This window comes from Somniosus microcephalus, chromosome 11 (genome assembly GCF_052327205.1).
Source record: "Somniosus microcephalus isolate GS21.2 chromosome 11, FLI_Smic_1.0, whole genome shotgun sequence".
Taxonomy (NCBI): Eukaryota; Metazoa; Chordata; class Chondrichthyes; order Squaliformes; family Somniosidae; genus Somniosus; species Somniosus microcephalus.
The window spans coordinates 56,334,730-56,347,581 of record NC_140997.1 but is presented as its reverse complement, the minus strand read 5'-3'; the positions used below and the strand labels follow the sequence as shown (position 1 = coordinate 56,347,581).

At 42.4% G+C, this 12,852-nt stretch overlaps 1 protein-coding gene across 3 annotated transcripts in view; it reads right to left on the bottom strand.

Moving 5' to 3' along the window:
- wdr90 (WD repeat domain 90) overlaps positions 1-12,852 on the bottom strand; it is an 88,930-nt gene that overhangs the window by 74,986 nt on the left and 1,092 nt on the right. For all 3 annotated transcript variants that reach the window (XM_086000738.1, XM_086000737.1, XM_086000736.1), the window contains exons 2-6: positions 11,462-11,594; positions 8,935-9,032; positions 5,714-5,890; positions 3,822-3,960; positions 1,178-1,348 (exon numbers count right to left, since the gene is read on the bottom strand). In XM_086000738.1, coding sequence (XP_085856864.1) covers positions 1,178-1,348; positions 3,822-3,960; positions 5,714-5,890; positions 8,935-9,032; positions 11,462-11,477 — 601 coding nt within the window. In that variant the 5' untranslated portion in view covers positions 11,478-11,594. The remainder of the gene's footprint in view (positions 1-1,177; positions 1,349-3,821; positions 3,961-5,713; positions 5,891-8,934; positions 9,033-11,461; positions 11,595-12,852) is intronic.

Here is a 12,852-nt window from a genome sequence, read left to right as displayed (position 1 = left end):
TGTCTTTGGGTAGGCCAAGAAAAAGAGGCAGTGAAGGAAGACGGTATTCATTTCTTTCGCTTTTAAAGCAACCATAATGTAGCGTGTAATTTTCTGGGAAAAGTATTAGAACTAATTCTGTTTATTTATTTTTGCATTATACAAAACAAGGAAAAAATATGAACTACAAAACAAAACCTGTTTCTAATTTACATGAATGACTTGGATTCAGAAATGCAAAGTGACCAAATTTGTAGATGATATGCAACTAGGAGGGGCAGTGGATTAGGCTCAGAAACTACAGAATTAGTTTGATAAAATATATGTGAGTCGGCAGAAAAATAGGAGACAAAATTTAATGCAGAAAAGTACTGCACATACACATACTCCATAAATGGTGTTAAAATAGCTATGGATGAAGCTGAAAGAAACCATGTCCATGCAATGGAGAGCAGCAATCAACAAAGCCAACAACGCTGAACTACATAGCCAAAACAATAGAACAGAAGACAGAGGAAGTTGTGTCCAAACTATATAGTGTTCTGGTCAGAACGTACCTTGTGCACCATGTCCAGTTCTGGTTGCTAAGATACAAGGGAGACATTCAAGCAAAGATTGGTGCAAACAAGAGCAACGAGACTTATCCTCAAAGGTCTGAGTTATGAGGAAGGACTGGAGAAACTTGAGCTTTTCAACTTAAATGGGAGGCATCTGAGGATGATCCTATAGTTATACTAGATATTTAAGGGAAAGAAAAAGAATAATCTGGAATATTACTTTAAATTAAATAGTAAGAACAGGACAACTGGTAAAGGTAAATTTAGAACCGAGATCAGGAAATTCTTCTTTACACAGTGTAGACAAAATGCATCCAGGAAGAGTAGTGAAGGCAAAAACCCTGGAATTATTTAAGAAACACCTGGATACTGAAATGGGTGGGATTTTAGGATCTTTTTGGATGGGTAGACTAAGATGAGTCAAATGGCCTTCCTCATGAGTAATTATCTCATGATCCTCAATTTATTATTTTTTTCTTCATTTATCCCAGTTTCCTTGTGCACAATTCGCAAGTCTGACCAAATACTGACCATTTCCACGCGTATATTGCGCAGTTAGGTCCACTCATTCTCTGAATGTTAAATCACACCAAGATCCACGTCTATCTCACTTAGTCCCTGATAGCAATGTGATCACTTACTTGGCTCAAATACCAGCTCACTGGTAAAGATATTCTTAACAAACATATTGGAGCAGAGTTTAATGCTTTTTAGGTGGCTGTAGTGTCGGTTCAGATAAAATGACAAAATATACTGAAGGTCCATCATCAGGCATGTCCACTTCACACCAGCAGGGGCAAGGCCCACCAGGTCTGTATACAGAAGTAAAAGGAAAAGATTACATGCATTAGATCAATACACCTACCTGATAAAATGTGTACCCAGTAGTAACTATAGACACCATTTATACTTTAAAATAACTAATTTACAATCATCAAAAGAATAGTTATAAATAAATAAGGATACAAAGGATTCAAGTAAAGAGGTAAAAAAGTTACTTTTATATTTAAAAAAATACAGTAACATTAATAGCTCACAACCTCACCATCTTCTGAAGCACAGCACCGTATGCTTATAGCGGATATAATTTAAGCACACGACCAGATAAACCAGACCAACTGTGTCTGCTCAAACCACACAATTTTTAACATTTGTTTTTCAGGATGTGGGCAATGCTGGCAAAGCCATATTTATTGTAAATCCCTATTTATCTTAAGAGGTGGGCCATCTTCTTGGTTAATTGTTTGGACAATTGAGTGAGTTGCTAGGCCACTTCAGAGGCATTAAGAGTCACATGTAGGCCAGACTGGGTAGGAGTAGTCGGCCCCCTACTCTGAAAGACACTGGTGAACCAGTTGGGTTTATACAACAATTCAGACAACTTCTTCGGTCATTTTTCTGACGCCAGTCCACAAATTACTAGGTTTATTAGATTTAATTTCAAAATTTGGCACGGTTGGATGTGAACTCACAATCTCTGTGAAGCTAGTCTTGTACCAAAATCACTACATTCTGATACTAAATGTATTCAAAGTAACATGGAAAAATTGATGCGCGTTACTCTGAAGCCCTACAGCCACCACCTCCTCAGCGACTCAAAATTTCCCTGCATGCTGAGACCACTGAGAATGACATGGATTCCGTATGAATCCGAGCCCGAATTCAGTAAGAATGGCCATGGCCTAGTGTTTCTCCAGGGATGTGGCACCAATATACACGAGCCTCTTTAAATTTACCCACTGTGGTTCAGGAATGTCAAACGGATGCTGTAAAATTAAATATGAACGTTTAATGTTATCCTAGTTATTGGAAAGAAGCAAAGAATGAATGTGATCATGCGACATGCAAACATCACAAAGAATCATTAAGCTTGTACTGCAATCTGTCCTTTCAGCAGTTTGCCAAAAAAGGTGCGATTAGAAGGATACAGACATTACGCAAACCAAACAAAGCAGGACAGCACCAGTTAATCTGCTTTGGCTGCACCATGTAGCGAAGCAAGCATGAAAAAATTAAATAAACCAACATAAAACATAGAAACAAAACAAATATGAATAAAAAGCAGCACCTTGCTCAATCAACTCAAATCAATGTAGCCACGAGGCAGCAAAGTTGGGAGTAGCAACAAGCTCTGCAATAGTGTGATGAGACACGGGTTCATCCCGGCAAGTTCACACCTCAAAAGAGTTCCTGACCTTGACTGTGCCACCAGGATTAGATACAACGTGCAGGCCAGGTGCTTTCCCACAGGGACAAAGAAAAGGGGTATAAACACACCAGAGTGGTCCATTCTAGATGCTCTCAAGCAGCTCAAGTGTCTCAGTGACAGATCTGAGAATAAGCTGAAGAAGGTTGTGTGCAAGAGATTTCAAAAAGCAAGTGAGGAAAAACAGCGTTACAAATGTAACCCATAGCCTACAAAATAAAAATCAGCACAGGCCGTGATGAGTATTTCAGATTTGTTTAGTTGGAAGTAATATTTGTGAAGGAAGATTTTGGACACTTCTGTTTCTACATGTTCTACTAGTACAGGTAGACTATCCTTTATCCGAACTTCCAAAAACCGAAACCCTCTAAAAACCGAAAGTTTTTTCGTTCAGCGTAAGTCGTGCGCACGACATGACCAGAGTGGCGCACGACTTACGCTGAGCAGGGCAGAGGGTCACTGAGTTCCCTCCTGGGTAGGAGATTGCAGGCCGAGCCGGGCAGTGTGAAGGAGGTATACCGGGAGAGTGAACCCAACAATACAGTGGCCCGTCCGATAGCTGCAGCGGCCTGTCCGATATTCTTTTCTCCCCCCCCCCCCCCCGACCCCCACCCTTTCGGATAAGGGATAGTGTATCCTTTATCCGCACTTCCGCAAACCGAAATCCTCTGAAAACCGAAAGTTTTTTCATTCAGCATAAGTCGTGCGCACGACCCCGACCCCCGCCGACCCCGACCCCCGACAAATTTCCCAGTCTTATAAAATACCTTCTGAAATCCGAAATTTTCCGAAAACCGAAACACGGCTGGTCCCGAGGTTTTCGGATAAAGGATAGTCTACCTGTACTAACATTTTATAGAGACATAGTTATAAGAAGATCTTGGACATTGGACTGTTGTCGTACTGTGTATAGTAGTTATAAAGTAAAATGTGAGAACAAAATAAAAGTACAAGTGGCACAATATTTTGGCAGAGAACCACAGAGAAATTAGTACTGTGTTTTCCCCAAAGATGGGCAAGTGAGGAATTTGTATAATAAAAAACCAATAGCAAGCATATGAACACTCTTCCCAGCATACCTTGCTTTGCAGACTTCACAGTGGTATTATATACGGAGCCTTTCACTGCACCACAAACAAAGGGGAACTGGAGCCACGTGGCTGTGGATTTGAACTCTTTGAAGAGGTTGGAGAATGAAATCCGAATGACTTGACTATCCTGGAGAGAAATGGATTTAACAATTCACAGAAATACTGCATGGAATGACTCCCATAAGAACAGAAAGTAGCAAAGTCCACTCAGCCTCTACCCTGCCCCCAAGATAGACACCACTTAGAATTAGAGATCAAGATCAAAATTGAAGTAATTAGCTTATGCTAAAAAAGCAAATGTGTTTGGTGTACTGTGCCGCACAGCTAGAAGGTGCACGTTAGTGCCTGCAGGTCCTATATCAGGAAGTCCCAAACTGTGGACACAGATCAAACTTTTCTCTGCACTTGCACACATCTTCATGCAGGCATGGGAACAGTTTGATTGCCCAGCCTCTTAGATAAGGAATGACACATGGAGCAGAAAGGGAACAAGGTAAGTGGGAAGCAGCACAAGTATTTTTTAAAAAGAAAAATCATCTTCACATTTTTCCCAAGTTCATTCTTTCAAATGCATCATCAATAATATAAAGGAACCAGCTCTACAAAATTATTACAGGGCTTGATAGGGTGGATGCTGGGGAGTCTAGAACCAGGGGTCACAGCCTCAGGATAAAGGGTAGGCCATTCAGGACTGAGATGAGAAGAAATGTCTTCACACAGAGGGTGGTGCATCTTTGGAATTCTCTACCCGAGAGGGCTGTGAAGGCTCAGTCATTGGGTATATTCAAAACAGAAGTCGATAGATTTCTGACTAGTAAGGGCATTAAGGGATATGGCGATAGGGCCGGTGAATGGAGTTGAGGCAGAAGATCAGCCATGATCTCATTGAATGGCGGAGCAGGCTCGAATGGCCTACTCCTGCTCCTGCTTCTTATGCAGAAGTTATTTAATTGAAAAAGTATAGCGTTTAAAGAACTGAAATTTTTTTTAAATTGTTAACCAGGAAAGTATAAGCCCGATTTTTGTTCCATTATCTACCAGATTTCCATCATTCACCAATTTTGTAATCTCTTCAAAAATTCCATCATGTAGGTGATACAGAAACTCCTTTTTCAGAAGCTATGCTGGGATTCCACAACAAGCTCTGCCATTTCTCGATCAGGGTGTCAAACTCAATTTACATGGTGGAAATGCCTGCTAGGGTTCCCGATCTTAATTGTTATCCTGCGACCACGGCCGGAAAGTGTGCATATGTGGAAAACAGGTGTGAACAGAACTGGTTCAGCAGCGATGGTCCCCACATTCAATTAGCCTCCTAAAAATCTATATACAGGCTCACACTTGAAGACTGCCCACATGGGACTGTTATTAAAGGGTCAACACCACACGCCGTGAAACAGTACCACAGCATATGTCAGCACCTTCAGAAGAGAAAGGGTAACAGAGAGAATTGGACGTAAAAAAAGAGTTTTGAATAACTCAGCAAATATCGTCAATCTTCAAATGTATTTAAAGCTGACTGATTTGATCGGGGTATTCAAGCAGTTGAAGGGATTTGGGAGTTTCTGTTTGCAATTTTAGGCAAATCTACAGCTTCCACAGCTCCAGTCAACACTGAGCATTAATGGTTTGCCACTAGGTCTAGATGCCCATTCTGCTTCATCACCACGAGAAACAACTGTGCATACAAATGGATTACTGTGTTGATCATTGTAAAACTATGCAGTTTAATCGGTTGAATGACCTTAATGAACATTGTAGCTTTAAACTATTAACATTAATACAGACTTTTCAGTAACTGCATTATATCATTCTAACATTGAAGAAAACAGTCATGCCAATGAATGTACAATACCCAGAGGGCACTAATCATCACATACCTCAGTGACTGCATCAAAGTGAACTACAAAGTATTTGGATACAATTGGTTTGAAGAGGAGGTAGAGGTAGCAGCCAACTAGTCCAAGGGATTGGGTGCTAGTTTTTGGTAGTTGAATGTAGTTACCAGCAGGAATGGAGCCTCGGATACGATACACTGTGCACTTCAGGGTTTTATCCTTACAAACAAAGAATCCAAAATAAACATCCATCAATTAACTGTGCAAGCTCAAGATTAACTCCTTAAACTACCTGCAATTACAGTTGCAATCATTTCTCTGCTACAATACACAGACTTTATTAACTGTTCCTCAATTTAAGCACATTACTGTGGTTGAAAATTGATCAAGAGATGTACTTTCCATTACAGATAAGGAATGAGAATCCTTTATGGAACAATGATTTTGCTCCCTGTGTTGTCCAGTAAATGAAGTTAACAAACAAGTTACAGTATTGTGCACAAAGCATAATTCAAAGCCTTTAAAAAAAAAACACAAATGCCTCTGCACATTGGAGCACTAACACAGAGCACTATAGAGCAATACAGCATCTGGAAAACAGGTTCAATGACCTATTTCTACCCCTATATCTGTGATTTTGTCCCTTTCCATAACTAAACCTAATGATATGATCACTGTTTCCCAGATGCTCCCCCACTGAAACTTGCTCCACCAGCCCCTCGATTCCCCAGAATTAGATTCAGCACCGTTTCCTTCCTCATTGGACTGGAAGCATACTGATTGAGAAAGTTCTCATGTACACATTTCAGGAATTCCTCCCCCACTTTGCCGTTTACACTGTTTTCCCCCCCCACCAGTCTATATTAGGATCATTGAAGTCACCTATTATCACGACTCTATTGTTTCCACATCTTTCTGAAATCTGCTTGCTCCTCCATCTCCTTCCCATTATTTCATGGCCTATGGTATACACCCAACAGCGTAACAACTCCTATTCTGTTCCTTAACTCTACCCTAATAGATTGTCTTTGAATCCTCTAGCACATCATCCTTTTGCAGGGCTGTAACCATATCTTTGATCAATACTGCCACCGTCCTCCTTTTTTCACTCCCTATCCCATCTGAATACATTGTAGCCAGGAATATTAAGTGCCCATTCCTGCCCTTGTTTGAGCCAGGTCTCCGTTACTGCCACTATATCATAACCCCATGTGGCAACTAGTGCCTTTAGCTCACCAATCTTATTTGTCACGTGCCGTGCACTTACATACATGGACGCCAAACCCACTTTAGTCTGCTTTGCATTTTTCCCCTGCCAGATAACTCCTCTTTCTGGACTACTCTTTATTCTAATGCGGTTTGACTCTCCCAGTCCTCTATGCACCTTGTTTCTCTTCTCTGATGCTTCATCCCGGTTCCCCTCCCCTTGCCAAAAATCTTACCATCAAGTGTGAAGAAAGAAAAAAAACTATTTAAATTTAGCCAGGGCCCCTTTGAGTGCATGGAGGGATGGCAGCATTGGAAGCATTATGTACAATTCTAAATGTGCTGCTGACAACCCCAGGCCTATTATAGTGCTCCTCTGCCACCTCTTGGCTCAGGTCAGCTAGCACAGAACAGACTAGGGATCAAACCTGGAACCTTAGAGATCTGTGTACCTCAATACCACACTGGTGGTGCATTTCTCATTGAAACATATAAAATTCTTAAGGGACTTGACAGGGTAGATGCAGGGTGGATGTTTCCCCTGGCTGGGGAGTCTAGAACCAGGGGTCACAGTCTCAGAATAAGGGGCCGCCCATTTAGGAATGAGATGAGGAAGAAGTTTTTACTCAAAGGGTTGTGAATCTTTGGTGTTCTCTGCCCCAGAGAGCTGTGGAGGCTCAGTCATTGAGTATATTCAAGACAGATCGATAGACTTTTGGATACTAAGGGAATCAAGGGGTGTGGGGCTAGTGCAGGAAGGTGGAGGTGAGGTAGAAGATCAGCCATGATCTTATTGAATGGCGGAGCAGGCTCTAAGGGCCAAATGGCCTACTCCTGCTCCCATTTCTTACGTTCTTATTTTCTCCAACAGCAAAATTCAAATCTCTGGCAATGTATCTTTTCCAGCCGCAGCAGCTGGTGAGCGGCCTGCACGGGACCTCCCGATTGGTGCGCGGCTGCGCACCTTAGGGGGATCATTGGTCCCTCGTAGAGGTGGCAGACGAAGGCCAAAAATGTAATCATCAAAGAAAAAAAAATTGGTGGGCAAGGTACACCAGAATATCTCTGTGCACCTGCTAGCAATGAGCTACAGATTAATCACCGGTACATTCTTTCAGGCAGAAAATGGCAGGCAGAGATCTAAACAGGGGAAGGGGAAAAATCAGCCAAACCTCCCACACCCAATTCTCCATCCAATGACTGCTGTTGGAAAGTTCAAGGACCGAACCTGGCTGCAGTGTTCTCCGTGAATGAATAGCCTGCTGACATTTAGGCCCTGATTTTAACTGCCGCTTGGCAGAAAGCTGTGCAGGGGGAGCAGTTAAAATGAGGCCAGTCAGTTATCCCTCCGATCTCACCATGTCCCGATCTTAACCTGCTCTTTTGAGCAGGCAAACCAGACACCCACAAGGTGGCAGCGGGGTCCTTTTTAAAATATGTAGATCGGAACATAATTATGTCATCATGACCTGATCTGCAGTTTTAGTAGGAGGCCTGAGCGGGGGAGCAATGACTGATTCCCCGTCAGACAACACCTGCCGATAACCGCATCGTGGAATAGAAGAGACCGAACAGGTAAGTCTGAAAATTTTTATTTTAGGGTTTCTTGTGGGCCAGGAGGGACAGGCATGCCCTTGCCCCAGGCTCCCCTATCCCCCCCCCCGCAAATGGCAACCAGAGCTCCCTCCTCCACATCTGTGCCAGGGACCATTCCCCTGGTTCCCCGGCTGCGGCCTCCTGCAGCAGAATTCCCACTCCCGCCCGCATAATCGACCTTGCCGGGTTCATACAGGAGTCGAAGAAACTTTATTCAAATGAAGATCGACCGGGCCTCCGCGTCCTCAGGCTCCCCGGGTGCACTTCACGCTTTGGGGCTCGCACGCACCATACCCACTCCCCGCTTTTAAATCAGGACCTTACTGTCTCAGGTCACACATAAAAACAGTCACTTGGAAAAAGTACCCGAGGGCTACTGGCATCTGTGGATCTATGCCCCAGTAAAAGTGAGTACCTTCAACGAGGAGGCAAGAGGTCTTGAAAAGGAAAACAAACAGTACCATAACAGCGGTGACATCCCCTTCCTTTGTTGATTTCTTCCATTCTTCCAATTTAAAGTGTTTGAAGATGTTTACGTATGGACGCTGCCACACAGACTCTGAAACAGATTCAAAATAAAAGATGCATCAAGCTTAAGCACAACTCAACAAAATAAAACCAAAAGGAAAGTGCACACATTTTAGATGTATTAAGCGGCCAATGTATTTCACTTGAACATATGGCAAAAGGGGAGGCTGTTGCAAGTTAAAACAACTTTTTATTTTAGCTAAAATGTTCAGTCATTTCCCTACAGGCAGGGTATAGCTGTGAGGCGTCAATCAAAGCAATTATTTTCCCAACAGGTCAATGGGGGAGGGAAATAAAGCACCACTGGGGAAAGTATGGAAAAAAAAAAGTTTAAAATTACAGAGAATATCCTGGAGCATCTTTGTAAGAGTGGGTACCAGGACTTCAGAACAGCAAACCAACCGCTGGAAATAACACTGCAGGCTATAAAATTTGCATCCACAGAAAACTGCAGGGCCAATACAACGCAGATGCTCTTGTGTTTGTTGAGCATCATTGGCATATCTGGCAATAGGTCTCCAGCCAATCCTTCTAGCTAGATAGGAGCAGTGCCTGAGAGAACTATGGAAGAGGGGAAAGGGCAGCAAAACTAAAATTACAATAAAATGTACAATAGATAAAATACATAGGCTCCATAGAAGGCACAGTAGTAAAGTTATTATCTCTCAGCTGTACAGATCAAGAAAATCCTACAGTTCAATCCCTAGTCTGTGCTAAATTAGCTGATCTCAGCTGGGGCATTGATAGGAGCGCCATGGTTGGCTACAGCACCCTTGGATTAGGCCGGGGGGGAAAAACTCAGCCAGAGTCCCTACTTCATCAGACTGTTATACAGCAGCGCCTGATGGAACTGTGCACGCGTGGACACCAGGAAAGAACAGGACTGGGCTCGGCTGTGAGGTCCTGTGCAGGTGAATGGCTGCCAATACTGTCAAGACTCGCACATGAATACAATAAAGAAAATAAATTTATATAGTGTCTTTCATGATCACCGGAGGTCCCAAAGCACTTTACAACCAACAAAGTACTTTTTGAAGTGTAGTCACTGTTGTAATGTAGAAAATGCGGGAGCCAATTTGCACACAGCAAGGTCCCCAAAACAGCAATGTGATAATGACCAGATAATCTGTTTAAGTGATGTTGATTGAGGGATAAATATTGGCTATGACACCAGGGATAACTCCCCAGCTCTTCTACGAAATAGTGCCATAGGATATTTTACGTCCACCTGTGCCGTCTCATCCGAAAGACGGCACTTCCGACAGTGCAGCACTCCCTCAGTTCTGCACTGGAATGTCAGCCTAGATTTTTTTGCTCAAGTCGCTGGAGTGGGACTCGAACCCACAAACTTCTGACTCAGCGGCTAGAGTGCTACCAATTGAGCCACAGCTGGCACTCAATGCTGACACAATGCTGGCAATGCCACATTTATTGCCCATCCCTAGATGCCCCGAGAAGATGGGTGTGGTGGTGAGCCTCGTTGTTGAACCTCTTCAGTTCTTGTGGAGATGGTATTCCCACATGAGCAAGATAACAAAGGTGACCAGTACCTGTGGAACCGCACTCCAGAAAGGGAATGATTATCTTCAAGAGGAGTGTGGAGAAAATAGTGATGTGAAAAAAGGAAACAAAACATGCTGTGGTGCATAATACATACTATGTTCTTTCATACTTTTAACCTGGTGCCTGGAGAAATGTAAATAGGTCAACATAATTAATAATAATTAGATTATATATGGGAACCCCCCCCCCCAAAAAAATACTGCAATGTTGAAAATTGAATCACCTCTTATGAATCACCGCTCAATGAATTATCAAAAAACAAAGTACTGTAGTCTGATTATTAAACCGTACTTATTCATAGAATCCTTCTGTGCACCCTGCATATCATTGAATTCTTTCAGCAAACAATAAAGTAGCTGCCCTGTTGTTCTGTGCAAGTACTTGCAGACCCTTCTGTTTCTCACACTTTTAAGTTGAAGAAAACACTTCACTGTCCAGAATAATTTTATACTGAAGGGGTCATCCATGATGCCCTGCTACAAAACATATTTATGAATTAGATGGAACTATGTTCCATTGAGATAAGGTGTAAAGTTCCTTGGCAGCACAACCACAAAAACTGAAACACAGTAAAACAGGAATTGATTTAAAGAAGGGGTGAAGATGCTGGCAGTTAGTTATACACAACCTAACTGTGGTACCAAATAGCAGGTGGATGCCATAAAAAAAATTAATGGAGCGATACCAGCCACATGATCAGCTTCTGGAAAAAAACAAAACCACATCACCAAAATAAACATTTTGAAAAAACAATTGGTGTATATGGGCGGACGCATCAGAAACGGCTATCCGCAACAATTAAGATGCCATATGCAATAGACTAACTGCCAAAAGGGAGTCCTGCAAACATATATCTTAATTAGGTTATGCAGACTCAGTGCCCATTTCTTTTCTCACCTTTTGGCTTATCCATGCTTGTCAAAGTTCCCCTCAACAATGCTCGTGTTCCTGTGGTCCCAGTAGATCAATCTTACTTATTGTAGACATCAAATCTTTCAATACAAGAGAACATTTTCGCAGAAGGAATCGTCTGAAAGAAAAATAGCATTGGGCAACTGCATGAAAAATCCAGGAGCCAAAAGCAAATCTAAGTAGCACCTCCCTGCCAGTCCAATAATTTACCTTCAGCCCCTTTTTCTCTGCTAACCTGACAGGATGCCTTACCAGCAACCCAAATGTCAGTCTAAGTCAAAAGTGGGAAATGCTGGAAACACTCAGCCGGTCAAGCAGCATCTGTGGAGAGAACAGACAAGTTGACATTTCAGGTATGGACCCTTCGTCAAAACTTCTCTGTCCCTTTCACATATGCTGAATGTTGCAGCATTTTTTGCTTTTCTTTCAGATTTCCCACATCTACAGTATCTTGCTTATACTGTCAGTTTCAATGAGCCAGGTTTTGCTGCAGCAGGGCATCGAAGAGTGTCTACCATTAGTTAGACCTGCACCCTTCAGCTCAAAGAATTTTGGCCCACTAAATTGCTGAAAGTGAGAGCTGATAACAGCATAATGAGGGAAACCAGGCATCTGGGACCCGAGTTAACAGGACAACCAATAGGGTATCTCCTTAAACAATTAGATAAAAAGATTGGGAAATAAACAACAGAAGGATTGAGAAGGAGGGGGAATTAAAGTGGGTGAGTTCAATGTCAAATCAGGTACAGAAAGAGAAATAAGTGAGGGAAAGAAAGATTGGACTAAGAGAGGAAAAGAGACAAAGGAAAAATAGGAAAAAAATTTTAAACATTTTAAATTTGACATTTTAAAAATCTCCGAAAACAATTCACAACCTGAAGGAATGAGACTCCACACTTATAACAGTTAATTTTCAGTGCCAGATAGCTTGACTGACAGTCATTAACACTTATCAGGTTAAGAGTATTTGCGCTTGTAATTATTAGCCCTAAATATCTGCGGTGGGTTTAGTTCTTATCTCTCGCAAAAATACAACGTCACGATATTCAATGCATGTCAATGGTGAGGAAGACAGTGAAATTCCTTTTTTGCGAAGCTAATGGAGAAGCGGCACAAATCAGATAGAAACTTTTGGAAATTCATGTTTAACCGCACATCTGTCCCTCGCCAGATATTCCAGTACCATTTACGCATAAATAACAGAGCGCCACTAGCCTCACTGTTACTTTGACAGCAAAATCTGGTCCAATACCTTTCATTTATTGGTCCCCACTACTTGTCTCATGGCCCCTGGTTCGCTACCTGTCTCAGGACCTCTCTCTCTCTCTGTCTGGCTCGGGGCCCCTGGCTCGCGCTCCCAGTGTCTCGGGGCCCCT